The 17343-nt window shown below is 40.7% G+C and overlaps 1 protein-coding gene across 1 annotated transcript in view; it reads left to right on the top strand.

The window, feature by feature from the left end:
• The window catches only part of LOC122552384 (voltage-dependent P/Q-type calcium channel subunit alpha-1A-like), a 603273-nt gene that overhangs the window by 503758 nt on the left and 82172 nt on the right, over nucleotides 1–17343 (top strand). The window contains exon 41 of the mRNA XM_043695134.1: nucleotides 3801–3928. Coding sequence (XP_043551069.1) covers nucleotides 3801–3928 — 128 coding nt within the window. The remainder of the gene's footprint in view (nucleotides 1–3800; nucleotides 3929–17343) is intronic.

The following is a 17343-nucleotide window of genomic DNA, read 5'->3' as shown; positions in this document are numbered from 1 at the left end:
GATGGGAGGTGGAAGACCTGTAAAAGTCATGCACCGAGAATAACCTAGCTCTCAATGCCGGCAAAACCAAGGAACTCATTATTGACTTTCGGTGAGATGTTACTCATGCCCCCCTACACATTAACAGCACAGAGGTGGAATGAGCGGGGAGTGTCAAGCTCCTGGGAATGGTCATCCACAACAAGCTTTCTTGGACTCTTCATGTGGATGCACTGGTTACAAAGGCCCAATACGTCTCTTCTTCCTCAGGCAGTTGAGGAAGTTTAGCATGATGGCGAATACCCTTGCCAACTTTTATAGGTGCATACTCGGAGAGTGGTAAACGCGGCCCAGACAATTACAAAGGCCAATCTCCCAGCTATAGAATCCATCTACCAGGCCCGCATTCTCAAAGATCCATCCCACCCTGGCAATGTTCTTCTACGACCTTTATCATTGGGCAGAAGGTACTGACGCCTGAACACACGCACCAGCTGGTTTCAAAACAGTTTCTACCCTACTGTTGTTAGAATACTGAATGGACTCACAAGCTCTTAGCAATCGCCTGTACCTGTGTTTTTGGTTCGCTGCTGTTTACCTATTATTAACTTATCTATGCTATTTAATCATGTGATCTGCCTGTATCGCTCGCAAGCCAAAGCTTCTCACTGTGCCATGGTACACGTAATAATAAATCCAATTAAATTCAATTCAATTCAAGAATTCTCACTTACTTGAGAATAAAGGCATACCTGGACCTCTGTTATCTTCAAATTCTGGAAAAGGTTTACCAAGCTAAAGTCAAAGAATAACTGGTCAAGAAGTGATTGGTCGAATATTTCATCGGATTCTCTGTACTCACGGCAGAATCCAAACTGAAAATAGAAACAATTGAGAGTAACTTTGTTAGGATTAAAAAAAATATGCTGTTAATGAGATGGGACTATACTGGTTTCACTTAAATGTTTTCCACTGCTGTCAAAACTGAAAAGAATTCAGACAAGCAATGTGATAGTCAATGAGCAGTATACCTCACTTAAGCCAATTGACAATCTGAACTGATATTATTCAGTATGCAACACCATTTGGTAAACAAGTAGTTATGAAAGATTTAAGTCAGATGTTAGCTACCTGGGTTGCTCAGAAGTGACAAGTCCAAACAGAACATTTGACTACCTTATCTTTCCGGGAAGAATCTTCAGTCACAGTGACAGCAATCATTGTCAAGCAAGAATCAAACCTCAAACAGCGAAACTGAGAAAGGAACATAACTGGTTTCAGCAACAAATGAGAATATCCAAATGAATCAAAAGATTGAAGTAAAGAGTCCATTTAGTTCATCAAAGATGCACAGGTAGATTGAGAATAAAAATCTGTGACAGAGATTGAAAATGTGATGCATGGAACTCTCTAGAAACCATCACTGAGAAGAGAATGACCGATGTCTAATGATTCAAGAAAATGTAAGGAAGAAATTACCTACTTCAGAGATTCAGCATTCTGTAAAGAAGCAATTGACTATTTCAGTAGGGACAATGTTATCTGTGAAGGAAGTCCCAAGAGTTTAAAGTTCATGCAGTATAAAAGGTCTCAGACTGCCAGGAATAGCATAAAAGACACCAGGATTTTGCCTCACAAACAACAAGTCTTCCAAATCCAGAGAGAACACATTCCAGGAGAATAGTGGAACCTTCAAGTTGCCTGGATTTGTAAAGTCAGAGACTTGGTGAATATCAGGAATGGTAAATTTAATTATAAGCACAAAGTTATAATAATAATGAGAAAAAGCTTTGAAGAAATGTCTTAAAGAGTTAACGTTATTTGGGGTGGCATGGTGGTTCAGTGATTAGCGTTACCACCTCACAGCACATGGGACTTGGGTTCAATTCCAGCCTCAGACTGTGGAGTTTGCACATTCTCCCCATGTCTGCGTGGGTTTCTTCCAGATGCTTTGGTTTCCTCCCACAGTCCATAGATGTGTCGGTTAAGTAGATTGACCATGTTAAATTTCCTATAGTGTCCAAGGATATGTCGGTAAGGTGGATTAGCCATGGAAAATGCAGAGCTACACAGATAGGATAGGAGGCGGGTCTGGGTGGGCTGGACTTCGGAGAGTCAGTGTGGACTTGGGCTGAATGGCCTGTTTCATTCTATGAATTAAGGATTGCTATAAGCATTATTCACTATGATGATGTCATATGGACTTGCGGAGGATATACCTTGGTGATTGGGATTTATCCATGTCCTCATAATCTCTCTAATAGTGTCTCTCACATCATTGTAACTTCAAATAATTGCTAACATGAAATAAACTCCTACTTATTCTGTACAAGAGCATCTTCAAGTGAGACCAGTGTCTGTTCTCTACCATACTAGATCAAGCATGCCCTGTAAATGTCTGTAGAGAACAGTGACAACAAACCTACCACATGGTGAGATGCAGACTCTGATTAGCTGCACTCACATCTTCCGGAACTGACCAGGCTAATGCCCGTCCCAACTCACCCACCTACTACCTCACCAACTGTCATCCTACTCACCTCCCAACCCACCCACTTAGTTCACAAACCCACCCATCCACTAACATTCATTCATTCATTAACATGCACATACATTCCCTCTGGACATTTAAACTTACTAAATGGCAGTTTGTGCTCTATGTATGGGTTTCTGTATTGAACAAGTTCATCAGGATGCTGCTTCATTGGAAGTGATCTCCTTTTAGACATAACCAGGAAAATGCGCAATTATTTGATCCCCTTTGAACATGGTGTTTTCAATGCTGGTTGGATGATTTCAGCCTCTGTGTTTTGATTTAGAATCATTAAGCGTAAGAGACTAATTAGTATCTTTAACAGGATATTATATATTCCTAGTTGTTTTATTATTAATCCTTTGTTTGCCAAAGTGTGCTTTTTATGATTAAAATTTATGTCAGTACTGATTTTCTAAAATGTTTTCCATGGTTCCTAATAAGTTTCATATTTGTCACTGCTGGTGTAGCTTGGGGCATGCATGCAGCCCTTTTATTCCTTGGACCTGAGCTAAACACTAGCTGTTGGTTGTAGCATTGAATTCTATTTTTTTTCTGCAGGTTTCAAGTATTGCACTTGAAATCAGTTTAGAAAGTTTTAATATTGGAAAGAAGCGTGTAATAGATTTTTATACTTGTTCCTTTTTGATACCTCTGATCCTAACATGCATTACCAAAATTTTCTATGTATATTTTTTTCTCTTCCTTCCCCTACTGACACAATTCGTGCTTAGTCATTAGTTAGTTGGGTAATAAATATAACTATCTGAGAAGGAAGAATGTGTAGAGCTATAAGAAAGTGCAGGAGAGTGGCACGAAGCAAACTGTTCTTATGTAGAGCTAGCACAGATAAGACAGGCCAAATGATCTCTTTCTATATCGTGGCCATTCTGTGTGACTGTAATATTGTGAAATGAGGATGGATGAATATTCTGGAGTTGCTTCATATCACTGGGAATAAGAAAATATTCCGCTTCCCTTGGGAAATTTAATAGGTGCAGTATCCAAGGTAAACTGTAGTAAATTGGAGTAAATTATAGATGACCAAAACAAGAAATAGGATTCAATGATACTTCATGTGCATTTTCTGCTGCCTTAAATTATGATTATACTATCATGTTCTGATGTGATTGCTCATTTAGTACTTGGTGAATTCTATATTCTGTATTCTACCTTTGTGTCACAGAACTGGGGCCTTAACTCTTCCAATTATCTGTTATATGATTTAAATTCATAGTTACTTAATACAGCATATTGGGTTTATGCTTTTTTCCTTTTTATATAACAGATGCTGAACCTTTTTGTTGCTGTCATTATGGACAACTTTGAGTATCTGACACGGGACTCTTCAATCCTTGGACCCCATCACCTGGATGAGTACGTCAGGGTCTGGGCTGAGTATGATCCAGCTGCCCGGTAAGCACCTACCCCTATCAAGCTTTCCTCATTAAAGTTCTGGACAACAGTGTGAAATCTGAGGGAATTAGAAATGAGAACTTAACTATGTACTTAATGCTAAGATTAAAATTACAGTTAAAGTGTTCATTTTCAGTTCGTTACATTTTGCTCAGATGGTTAATGACAGGTTTGTATGAGTCAGCCAAGTATCCAAGTTCAAATCCAGTGGAGAAGAACTGGATGAGTGGCTTAAGCAAGATGCCAACAAATGGTCATACCATCGTATAGCCCCATCTAGAGGTCATTCATTTAAAATTTGTAGACACATCTTCACCATCTATCGAGAACCTTTACAATGACCACTCAATCTGAATGAGAATTTCTGGCTTCCAAACCCAAGTTCCCCATACAGGTGTCTGCATGCACTGTGCAGCAGGGTGCAATCATATACTTCCCACTGGGCTTCGAAGAATCTGTAATCATTTTGAAATTATATTTAAAATAATCCTTCCCTATTTACTCAGCTATAGGGAGGCACTAAATTGGTTTCAAAAAGTTTCAAGTGTTTTATTAGACTTTTAAACTGACAACTGTCTGGGCCCCATTTTATCAGGCACTTGTTTGAATGCCACTGCATCATAATGAGTGGACATCAATAATGTTACTAAAGTTTTCCTCCTTTTTCAATCATTATTTGCAATTCCAGTTCATCCACCTTCATGCCTTTAACATAGGTAATATGTATTTGATTAAATTTTCAGTATATATGAAAAATGATTATTAACAGAAATGGTGTAATTTCTGTCACGAATTGTATATTCCTAGCAAGTATACAGATCCTCACGGGCAGATTAATTCCAAGTAGTCACAGCATTATAACAAGAATAAAAATACCCAGAGGTCAAAATATGGACAAGATATGGACAAGACAATGAGTTATAGTTGGTATTGTTGGTCAATAAAATCTAACAATCCTTTTACAATGACTTTTGGAGCTCTTACTAGCTCCATTTATGATGTGTGAGTAAAGAGGGTATTTATTCTGTGACAAGTTCAAAGGAATGAACTGCAAGCTACTTAGCTAACATTTTATAAATTTTCTAAAGACTTTTCACCTGTCAGCATTCACTTGCAACAAGATAAATGAGAGAAGCAGTATCCCAGAACATCTTAGATCAATCATCGCCGTTTGTTTTCTTTGAGTGAGTGTCTAGGACTTGTTGCTGAAGTCCTGAATGAAATTCTGTGTAACTGATTACCATAATTGCTAGCACCAAAACAGCATCTGTCTCGACAGTAACTAATGGTGTTGTGCAGGAAGTCACCTCATTGTCTTCCTGATTGAAAGGAAGGACTATGATAGTCCTTCCTTTCAATCAGGGAATACTGTAAAGCTGGTCATTTTACAAAATATAGTATTCCAGAAACATCTGAACAAAAATAGGCTGATTAGAAATCCTCCAATTTTGAGATTAGTTTTCTGTTAGTGGCTCTGCAGCAATGTCTTTTCATGTATGTATTTTGGAACCATTTAGTTCCCTGTCCTTATTTATCTAATTTCCTGGCTTATAAAGTGAAATCTAGGTTACCATGGCCACTTCTATCTTACCCTGACATGGATTGGATTCTGATCAGCTTCTCACAGTAACTCCTCTTAGAAAATGTTATTTAGTTAATCTCCTTCTTGTGGAAGAAGTCTCTCTCTAGGTCGAAGCTAAGCACTAAGGGAATAGGAAGGAGTTGGTCCTTGAATATATTGGAATACTTTGAATTACTAGTATGTGAGTTGATGAGAAAAGACATTGAACACTACATGAATCATTTTAATCAATGTTACGAAATGTCTTTTTTTTTCCACACTGCCTCAGATATATAATAGCCCTCCCCGCCACCTTTGCCACTAGTCACAAAACTGTATAAAAATAATTTCCAACATCCTCAACTTTTTTTGTGCTGCTTGAAGTAATGATGTCCTCGTGAATATCATAGCCTTGTCCCACCAGTATCTGATGTTATGTGTGAATCCTATTAGTTTTGTCAGCCGTGATGCAATTATTGTTCAGTAAAGTGGTTGTTGTATAAAATTGTGACATCTTAAAAAATGTTTAGAACAAGTTTTGTAATGAAAATACATGCCTGATCTCAACTTCATTCTGCAAAATTTAAAGTTGCATTGTATTGTTAAGTCTGACCCGGTTCCAAGATATTATAAAATTATCTAATTAATTTGTTTTTAAGAAAGGGACTAAACTCAATTATGGTTCTGTCCTGAACTTTCGTCAAGTTGGCAATGGGAGCCTGGATAGAAAATTTACATAGCAATAGGTTCAGTCATAATATATATCACTTTTTTCTGTTTGTACTCACTACCTCGATATACATGAGGAAGGACCAAACCAAGGAATGTTATAGGGACATTCAGTATTTCTGGATTTCACCTCAGCAAAGATGACTTATGTGCCAAAGCCAATCTTTCTTTTGTATCGTTCCTTTCTATCTTCGGTAGTGCAAGGAATGAAGCTGTTAGGTCATGACTAGGACTTTAAGCATACTGGGAGGGTAATGTAGAGCCAAGCTATCAGATTCGGAACTGAGGTGCCTCTTGCTTTCCCACTACCTTTTATCAACAGTGGAGGAAATAATGAGTGGACAGCCCTACTGCCCAGGGGCTAACAGAGGCCCTTAAGTGGCCATTAAGGGCTTCTTTCTGCCATTTTTGCTTGTATTTTTGCAACAGAAGGTGGGTCTTACACCATGTGGGAGACCACCAGCCATACACCAATGTCCTTGTAAGTTCAGCAGTTGTGTGCCCTTCTGATTGTGCAACTTTTGGTTCATGAAGGACTTGCTCCCCCACCCCCCAGCCCCCTCTACCTCAGTGACAAGGATCGTCCCATAGCAATACAATCCCACCTTCACAAACCTTCACAATACAATCCCACTCTCACTCAGAGTCTGTATGATTGACTCTGGCAACTCCAACCCCTCTAACCTTGGATTCACAGCAGGGTCCATGATGCTGCTCCAGGCCAGGTTATTGCCAGCCTAACTGTCATTCCAGATAGTGCTACTGGAACCTAAGATCCTCTCATTGACTGGTAGCTCTTGGGGATTGAGATTTTAACTTTTAAAGGAACAGAAAGTCTGACACCAGATATTTAAATGTCTATGGACTTAAAATCCAAATCAGGGCTCTAAAAATGGCCAAATTCAGTTTATATTCAACTTTTCAGCTTGTGGCTATGTTGCCTGTCCTTCATAAAATCCCTACCTATCTGTAGCAGCAGTAACACTTGCTTTACTTAGGTTCTTTGAAAGAGTCATTTGCAAGAGTTACATCAGGAAGGGAGGTTGCCTACAAATAAAGAAATTAAACTAAGTAGAAAGAACATCCATAGAAACAAGTAAAAATTGAAGTGAGAAAGTGTCATAAACCCTTCAAACACATTGCCCCACAGTATATTCATACCTGCAAAAATCATTAACCCTCCCATCCCACCTACAAATTCATTAACAGTCTATTTATAGCAATGATAAGTGAGTATGAAGCAGACTTCCTTTCTGTTGGCATATTGTCAGGCGCATTTGTCAAGGAACTACAGTATTAGTAACAGTTTCAGTCAGTTCTGCAAGTTGAATCTTGGCTTTACCATACTCTGCAACTTTAAATATCTGATTGGCTGGTTTGTTTGCTTCTCTCTAGAAAAAAAACTCTGTACAATCCATCTATTGCTGAACTTTAATGGAATTCAATTTACCTTATCTTATACCTGTATTATGACATGAACCAAACTTTGAAACAAGATGAGGCCTTGACTGTTCAGTCAGTGATATATAATGTTGCCTTTTTGAATTTCTGTGGACATGGCAACTGATGATGTTATTGATTAGGTAGATTCCAATGGTCAATATAAACCTTCAAAATTAGTCTCTTTCCAAAGTCTACGACTACCTAATTTCTGAAATACACACTTCTTTTGACATGATAAAACAATATTCTGTTAGTAGTCACACAGATGAGATGCTACACCATTATTAGCATGAGGCAGAGGTATTTTCCTAAGGGAAACTCGGCTTACCTTAAAAAAGAGCATTTTGAGTAACTAAAAGAGCATCATTTGCTATATGACATATCACCTGCATTAACATTTTAAGGATAATATGGCTGTAGAATTAATCTCTTCCTTTTCAATCATTGAACTGTTGGAAATTATAGGGCTTTTGTGAGGTCAGATAGGTTTCAGGGCAACAATTAAAAGTCTATCAAAGTTAGTAGGAAAGTATTTGGATTTTGTTACCTGTCCTCAAATGATATGTTGAGCACTTCAACTGCCACATTTCTTCCAGGAACATCAGTGACTGTTGTGAATACATCTGTGGACTCCTCAGGAGCTCACAAGCTTATTCATCAGCTTCTATTTATCACTCTCTATCCATCAGCCAGGATAAAGCTTCCCTCTTTGGGAAACCTGCCAGGAGCTGACTACACCCACTGATTTTGACAATAAAAGAGGAAAGAACAGCTGAGTCTGGATCCTGAACTCTGATCCATATGTCCAAAGCATTATAAATTTATGGAACAAAAGATTGAATTGCCCCATTATTTCCTCTGACAGTGAGTTAGGTAATTCTGGTGTCTGATGGCTGCATTTTTTTCAATGACTTTTTTGTTGTCCTGTTTTACATGTAACTTTGAAAGGAGCTGTTCCCCTATTTGCTCAATCTTGCATTTCTGTATTAATAAGATAAGGCTTTACATATGTGGCCTATGCTGCACGGAGACTTAGGTTTGAAATTGAGACACACATATGGAAGTTCATTAACAGTTAACTGTGTACACTGATGTGACATTTCAGACTTGCATACAGTGTGGGTTACATGCTTATATTACAATGTTGACTGGCTGTCACATATCGACTCATTGACCACACAGAGAATAAGATGGAGATATTTTATACTGGAGCATTATATGTTGTGATGTCTTAGTGCCTTCCTGAGATCTGTCCAACAATACAAGTACCACATGATCGTTCTGTGAGCATAATGTATATTGTTCCTTGTTCATCCTCAATTTCCTTTCCTGTTTGTAATAATGGCAAGGGGGAAGTTGATTGTCTAGTGGTATTATCCATTGGACTAGTAATCTAGACACCCAGACAACGTTCAGGAGAGCTGGATTCAAATCCCACCACAGCAGATTGTGGAATTTGAATTCTAGAGCATATTTTTATTTTTACTCGTGTAATGCGAGCATTGCAAACCAGCTAGCATTTATTAACCATCTGTGATTGCCCCTTGAGAAGGTGGTGGTGAGCTGCCTCCAGAAACCCCTGTAGTCCATGTGCTGTAGGTTGATCCACAATGTTCATAGGGATGAAATTCCAGGATTTTGACCCAGCAACAGTGAAGAATTAGTGATATATTTCTCAGTCAGGATGTTGAGTGGTGCAGATGGTGGTGTTGTCGTGTATCTGTTGCCCTAGTTCTTATAGATGGAGGTAGTCATGCATTTGGAAGGTGCTGTCTAAGGAGGTTTGGTGAATTTCTGAATGCATCTGATAGATGGTGCGCACTGCTGCCACTGAGAATCACTGGTGGAGGGAGTGGATGCTATTGTTGCCAATCAAGTGAGCTGCTTTATCCTGTAATGTATCAAGCTTCTTGAATATTGTTGTAGCTGCACCCATATAGGCAAGTGGTGAATATTTCATCACACTTCTAACTTGTGCCATGTAGATGACGGACAGGCCTTGGGGAGTCAAGAGGTGAGTTATTCACCAGAGTATTCCTCCCCTGTGACCTGCCCTTGTAGCCACTATGTTTATGTGGTGAATCCAATTGAGTTTCTGGTCAACGATAACCCCCAAGATGTTGATAATGGGAGATTCAGTGATGTTAATACCAGTCAAGGTCAAGGGGTGGTAGTTTGATTGTCTCTTATCGGAGATGATCATTGCCTGGCATCTGTGTGGTGCAAATGTTACTTGCAATTTGTCAGGCTAAGCCTGGATACTATCCAGGTCTTGTTACATTTGAACATGGACTGCTTCAGTATCTGAGGAGTCATAAACGGTGCTGAACATTGTGTAATCATCACAAAACATCCCCACTTCTGACCTTACAAAGGAGGGAAGGTCATTGGTGAAGTAGTTGACTCTACCATGACCCTACCATGAGGAACTCCTGCAGAGATGGAGTTGGGATGACCAACTTCCAGCAACCACAACAATCTTCTTATGATTCAAGTCTGACTGCAACCAGTGGAGAGTTTGTGCTGATTCTCATTGATTCTAATTTTGCTAGGGCTTCTTAATGCTACAGTCAGTCGAATGCAGCCTTGGTGTCAAGGGGTGTCATTCTCATCTCACGTCTGGAATTCAGCTCTTCTGTCCATGTTTGAACCAAGACCGTCATGAGATCAAGAGCTGAGTAGACCTGGCAGAACCTAAACTGGACATCACTGTGAAAATTATTGCTGAGTAGGTGCTTGATAGCAGTACTGATGACACCTTCCACCACTTTATTCATGACTAAAAGTAGATAATTGGCCAGGTTGGATTTCTCTTGCTTTTAGTGTACAGGAAATACTTATGCACTTTTTCACATTGTTAGGTAAATGCCAGTGTGGTAACTGTACTGGAACAGCTTGGCTTGGGCATTAGGAAGTTTTGGGGCACAAGTTTTCAGTACTATGGCCGGAATGTTGTAAAGGTCCATAGCCTATGTGGTATCCAGTGTTCCTTGATATACAGTGAATCATATTGGTTGAAAACTGATACTTGTAATGCTGGGGATCACGGAAAGAGACTGAGATGGATCGTCCAATCCATGCTTATGGCTGAAGATTGGGCTCTTCCATCATTAAAGATGGGGTGATTTGTGGAGCCAGTGAGTTATTTAATTGTCCATCCACATTCATGCCTGAATGTGGCAGGACTACACAGTTTAGGTTGAACTGTTGGTTGTCTAAAGATGACCATAAAACCAATGTTGGTTGTCATAAAAACTTAGTTCACTGATGTCCTTTAGGGAAGGAAACTGCCATTTTTACCTGAGGTTGAGTGGTCACCTTATTGAGGATTATAAAATCACGAGGGGCATACGTAAAGTGAATGGCAAGCATCTTTTCCCTAGAATGGGGAAGTTCAAAACTAGAGGGCAGACTTTTAAGGTGAGAGCAGAAAGATTTAAAAAGGACAAGAGGAGCAACTCCTTTACACAGCGTGGTTTGTGTGCAGAATGAACTACAAGAGAAGGTGGTGGATGCAGATACTGTTAGAACATTTAAAAGACATTTGGATAAGTTCATGAATAGGAAATCTTTGGAAGGATATCAACAAATGCAGGCAGGTGGGACTAGTTTGGTTTGGTAATGTGGTCGGCGTGGACTGATTACACCAAAAGGGTCTGTTTCCATGCTATATGACTGTTGGCAGACCTACAGCCATGTGGGTTGATTCTTAACTGACCTCTACACTGGCCTAGTAAGCCATTCAGCTTTGTCAGCCACTAGAAAGGAAGAAATGAATTAAACCAAATGGACCACATAGCATTGAATAAGGAATAGTAAGCAACAATGGCAAACGTAACCCTAACAAAACTGTAAATTCCTCCTCACTAACATCTGGGCGCCAGTGGCAAAATTGGGAGAGCTGTTTCACAAAGCACATGAGCATATATTCAGGGAATCATACTTTACAGGCAACATCCTTGATAACACCATCACTGTACCTGGATATGTCCTGTCCTACCATTAAGACAGACTGAGCAGAGGTGACAGTGCACTGGTTTACAGTTGGAAGGGAGCTGCCCTTGGAAACCTAGACATTGACTGTGGACCCCATGAAATCTCATGGCATCATACCACACCTGACGAAGGAGCAGCACTCTGAAAACTTGCAGGTTCAAATAAACCTGTTGGACTATAATCTGATGTCATTTGATTTTTGACCTTGTGGCATCAGGTCACACATAGGAAAGGAAACCTCTTGCAGATTACCACATACTGCCCCATTCTCGGCTGAAGAGTCAGACCTCCTCCATGAGTGATCACCTGTTAGAGGAAGGCATGAGGGTGGCAAGGGCACCAAGTGTACTCTACTCAGAGTATCCACCACCAAGAATGGCTCAACAGTATCGCTACTGGCCAAGCTGGTTGACTCCTACGGGATATAGTTGCGATGCTGAGTCTTTAGCAGGTAGTGAAGGAACTGACAAGAAGGAAAAACAAACTTGGTCTTGTCCTGGTCGATCAGCCTCACAGATGCATGTGTCCATTGGCAGTATCAGTAACAGTGTTAAGACACAGGGATAACAAGCCAACCAATCAGCCTCACAACACAGTGACATTAAAACATTCAATGTCCCACAAAATTGTCCAGTTGTTCCTAACCAGACTTTACGAATGCAGATCTTAGATACTACGTTTATAACATAAACAAAAATTAACAATTTTTTATTAAATAGTGTAATTTTAACAGAACGCAGTTAAACAATAAGGTAATCTAATTAATATCTACAGAATTTATAGCTAAAGTTTACAGTGTGATGTAACTGATATTATAAATTGAAAAAGACCCGGATTGTTTGTTAAATCTGTCATCTTTTAGAATGACCAAGTTGGTTTCAGTTCTTTCATATGTAAATCGCAGAGCTTTTTTTAAAGTTACATTCTCAAGTGAACTTTATGGGCAGCACGGTGGCACAGTGGTTAGCACTGCTGCCTCACAGCGCTAGACACGGGTTCAATTCCCACCTCAGGCAACTGTGTGGAGTTTGCAAGTTCTCCCCGTGTCTGTGTGGGTTTCCTCCGCGTGCTCCGGTTTACTCCCACAGTCCACAAATGTGCAGGTCAGGTGAATTGGCCATGCTAAATTGCCCGTAGTGTTAGGTGAAGGGGTAAATGAAGGAGAATGGGTCTGGGTGGTTGCACTTTGGCAGGTCGGTGTGGACTTGTTGGGCTGAAGGGCCTGTTTCCACACCGTAACTAATCTAAGCTAAATTGATGTCATGTCGGCCAAGATAATGTATTGAAGGTGTGAGGTGCCCTATGTGAGGCTCTCTGTGCCACAATATTCAAACTGATTCTAATCAAAAAAATAGATTTACAGAATCTTACATGCAGTTTTTGAGCAAAATCAAATGTAATTCTGCAAGTACAAATTCACCCCACAAATGTGTATGTGCTTGTGGGGATGTGTGGGAGGGACATTATGAGTGTCTGTGAGAGAGTGTGTGTATGTATGTGAGTGTGAGTGTAAAGGGGTATAAGTTTGTGAGAAGGTGCGAGTGTACGTAAGTATGTGGGAGTGTATATATGAGTGTACATGTGAGTGTATGAGAGAGGGTCTGCATGAGTGTATGGGTCTGTAGGAGTGTGAGTGTATGTATGTAGGAGTGAATGTGTATGTGTGTGTCTGTCTGTGTATTTGTGTAGTGCAGTAGGGTCACCTGTAGTGTGACATGAACCCAAGATCCCATTTGAGGCCATCCCCGTGAGTACCGAACTTGGCTATCAGCCTCTGTTTGGCCACTTTGTGTTGTTGCCTGTCCCGAAGTCTGCCTTGGAGGACGGTCACCCGAAGGTCCGAGGTCGAATGTCCCAGACCGCTGAAGTGTTCTCCGACCAGGTGGGAAAAATCCTGTCTGTTGATTGTTGTGCGGAATCCATTCATCCATTGCTGTAGCCTCTGCTCGGTCTCGCCAATGTACCATGCCTTAGGGCATCCTTGCCTGCAGCATATCAGATGGCTGAGTCGCATGAGTACCTGCCACGTACATGGTGGGAGGTATCCCCACACATAATGGTAATATCCATGTTGATACTCTGACACATCTTGCAGCATCTACTGTGACAAGGTTATATGGTGTTGTCTTGAAAGCCAGACAGTTTGCTACGACCAATGATCTGTTTAAGGTTTGGTGGTTGTTTAAAGGCGAGAAGTGGAGGCGTGGGGAAGGCCTTGGCGAGGTGCTCATCCTCATTGATAATGTGTTACAGGCTACAAAGAACATGGCATAGTTTTTCAGCTACTGGGAAGGATACCCTGTCAGTTGCAGCACGTTCCTCCTCATCTGAACAGATCTTGTGTCTGCGTAGGGCTTATCCATTGTGGATGGCTGTTTTAATATGTTTCGAGTGGAAGCTGGAGAAGTGTAGCATTGTGAGGTTATCTGTGGGTTTGTGGTAGAGTGAGGTGCTGCGGTGTCCATCCTTGATTGAAATACATGTGTCCAAGAATGAGACAGATAGTTGAGAGTAGTCCATGGTGACTTTGATCGTGGGATGAAACTCATTGATATCACTGCGTAGTTTTTTCAGTGACCCCTCGCCATAGGTCCAGAGGAAGAAAATGTTGTCAATGTACCTGGTGTATAATGTTGATTGGAGGTCATGTGTAGAAAAGAAGTCTTGTTCGAACCTGTGCATGAAAATGCTGGTATATTGGGGTGCACATTTGGTCCCCATGGCTGTTCCGTGTGTCTGGATGAAGAACTGTTTGTTAAAGGTGAAAATGTTGAGGTCAGGAAAAAGTGGATGGTGTAGGACGGTGCTCAGAGATTGGCAGTTGTTGGTGTTGAATACTGAGGCTATTGCCGCGATGCCATCATTGTGGGGGATGCTGGTGTAGAGTGCATTGTGATGAGGAATATTCCCAGTTCAACTGGTCCGTGAGTGCTGAGTTTCTCCAGGAAATCTGTAGTGTTGCGACAGAAGCTGGGGGTCCCCTGTACAATGGGTTTCAAGATGCCTTTTGACATAGCCTGAGAGGTTCTCACACAGGGTCCCATTGCCTAATACAATGGGACATCCTAGTGTGTTGGCTTTGTGTATCTTTGGAAGGCAGTAGAAGTCGCCTACATGAGAAGTATGTGGGATGAGAGCGCGTAGGGAACTCTCAAGCACTGGATCCAAAGTCCTGATCAATGTGTTCAGTTCATGAGTGTGCTGTTTGTTCGGATTGGCCGGTAGTTGCCTGCAGTATTCCTGGTTGTTCAGTTGTCAGTACGCTTCCTAGCAGTAATCTGTTTTATTCTGAATGACGATGGCTCCTCCTTTATCTGCTGGTTTGATGACAATGTTGTGATTGGTTCTGAGAACATGGATGGTAGTACGTTGTGATTCGGTGATGTTTTGCTCTACCTTGTGGGTGCGACTGATGTATCTGGCATTTATATTTTCCTGACGGTTTACACATGCATAGTACATGATACTGACCCTGCTAGTTCAGAGCTGGCTCTTAAAATGAACAGAAGCCCTGACACTCCTGTTTATATCTGTCAGCCAGAACTCCAAGATTGGACCAGGTTAGCAGCCCCAATGTTCTGTGAGGTCCACCTGGCTGACTTCGTTCCAATCACTACAAATATCAGATTTCATGAAATTGGTGAACAATGCCTGGGAAATAGAACTATGTATCTTGGTTGAATTCAATCTCACTGATGAATGCAAGCAGCTTCAGTTGAAAAATATTCACCTATTTCCGACAGACTGTGATTCTTTTCTGATAACATTCAACTATTTGATAACGCAATAGAAAACTAGAAAGACATAGCAGAAAATAGCAGTCTCCAGAGCCTCCAAAAATCATGCTGCTCCAGTTAGAACCTAGTCAGAATCTTTTTTTTTTCTCTTTCTAATCAATATTTTCTGTGTTTGGTTGGTTAGTACCAGTCCCCCCTTAATTGACAATTCAATATCCAACGAGCTGCCAGCCCATTGAGCATAGCAAGCTCTTGGTGATGATTTATCTACAGTGTCCTTAGCGCAGCAATTAGGTCCCATTATCTACAATAAAAACAGAAATTGTTGGAAAAGATTAGCAGGTCTGGCAGCATCTGTGGACAGAAATCAAAGTTAACATTTCAGGTCCACTGACGCTTCCTCAGAACTGAGCATCTGCAGTTCTTTCAGTTTTTATGCATTATCTACAAAACTAGTTCCCAACAGTAAACATCTGACCTTGTTTTCTTCTCCTTTTGAAGCAAACTGCTGCTCAACATTCAACTGTTAACTTCAACTCTCAGTTCCAAACCAAAAAAAGAGAAAAATAAAAGAAAAATTATGAGGGTTTCTTTAAGAGTGATCACCACACATTACCTGTGGAGATGAAATCCATTTTCACATTGAGAATATTGAGAATATCTTCCAATGTGTTGTATCACCATGCTAAATGAAGTAGACTTTGAATACATCTAGGCTGGCTATACAAGAAGTGCTAAGGGCTATCAGCAGCAGCCAACTTATATTCCAACACAATCTGCAACTTAATGGCCTGGCATATCCTACATTTGACCATTACCAACAAGCCAGGGGATCAACCCTAGCTCAATGAAGAGTGCAAGAAGACATGCCAGGAGCTGCACCAGGCATTTCTAAAAATGAGTTGTCACCCAAATGAAGCTATAAAACAGTGCAACATCATAAGTAGCATGTGATAGACAGAACTAAGCAATCTCACAACTAACGGATCAGATCTAAGCTCTGCAGTCCTGGCAATCTCCATGAATGGTGATGGACAATTACACAACACACTAGAGAAAGAGTCTCCATGAACATCCCCATCCTCAATAATGAGGGAACCAAAAGATAAGACTGAAGCATTCGCAATAACCTTCTGCCAGAAGTGCCAAGTGGATGATCCACCTCAGCCTCCCCAGCATCACAGATGCCAGTCTTTAGCCCATTCAATTCACTCCATGTGACATCAAAAAGAGGAAGGCAGTGGATATTGCAAGGGCTTTATGCCCTGTCAAAATTTCAGTAGTAATACTGAAGACTTGTGATAAAGAGCTTGCCACATCCCTAGCCATGCTAAACCAGTACAGCTACAACACTGGCATCTACCCAACTATATGGAATATTGTTCTGGTATTTCATGTTCAAAGAAAACCAAAGCCAATTACCATTCCATCAGTCTATTCTCAATCATCAGTAAAGTGTTGGAAGATGTCATAATTCACTAACTGGAGTCACACCTAACACATAGGAAAATAGTTGTGGCTTTTGGAGATCAGTATGCTCAGCTCTAGAACATCTCTGTAGGAGTTCCCCAGGGAAGTGATCTTGATCCAACCAATTTCAGCTGCTTCATTAATGACCTTCCCTCCATCATAAGATCAGAAGTGAGAATGTTCACTGATGACTGTACAATGTTCAGCATCTTTCACAAATCTTCAAATACAGAAGCAGCCCATGCCTAAATGCAGTGCGACCTGGAATAATATTTAGATTTAGGCTGACAAGTGGAAAGTAACAGTCAAGCTACACAAATGCCAAGCAATGCCCTTCTTCAAAAAGAGAAAATCCAACCCTCGTCCCTTGACATTCTGTGGCTATCACTGAATCGCCCACTATCAACATCCTGGGGTTTACACTGACTAGGCACTGAACTGGACCAGGCAAAAGTGAGGACTGCAGATGCTGGAAACCA

Source organism: Chiloscyllium plagiosum, chromosome 8 (assembly GCF_004010195.1).
Source record: "Chiloscyllium plagiosum isolate BGI_BamShark_2017 chromosome 8, ASM401019v2, whole genome shotgun sequence".
NCBI lineage: Eukaryota > Metazoa > Chordata > Chondrichthyes > Orectolobiformes > Hemiscylliidae > Chiloscyllium > Chiloscyllium plagiosum.
Note: the sequence above shows the minus strand (reverse complement) of the source record. Positions and strands in the feature narration are given on the sequence as shown.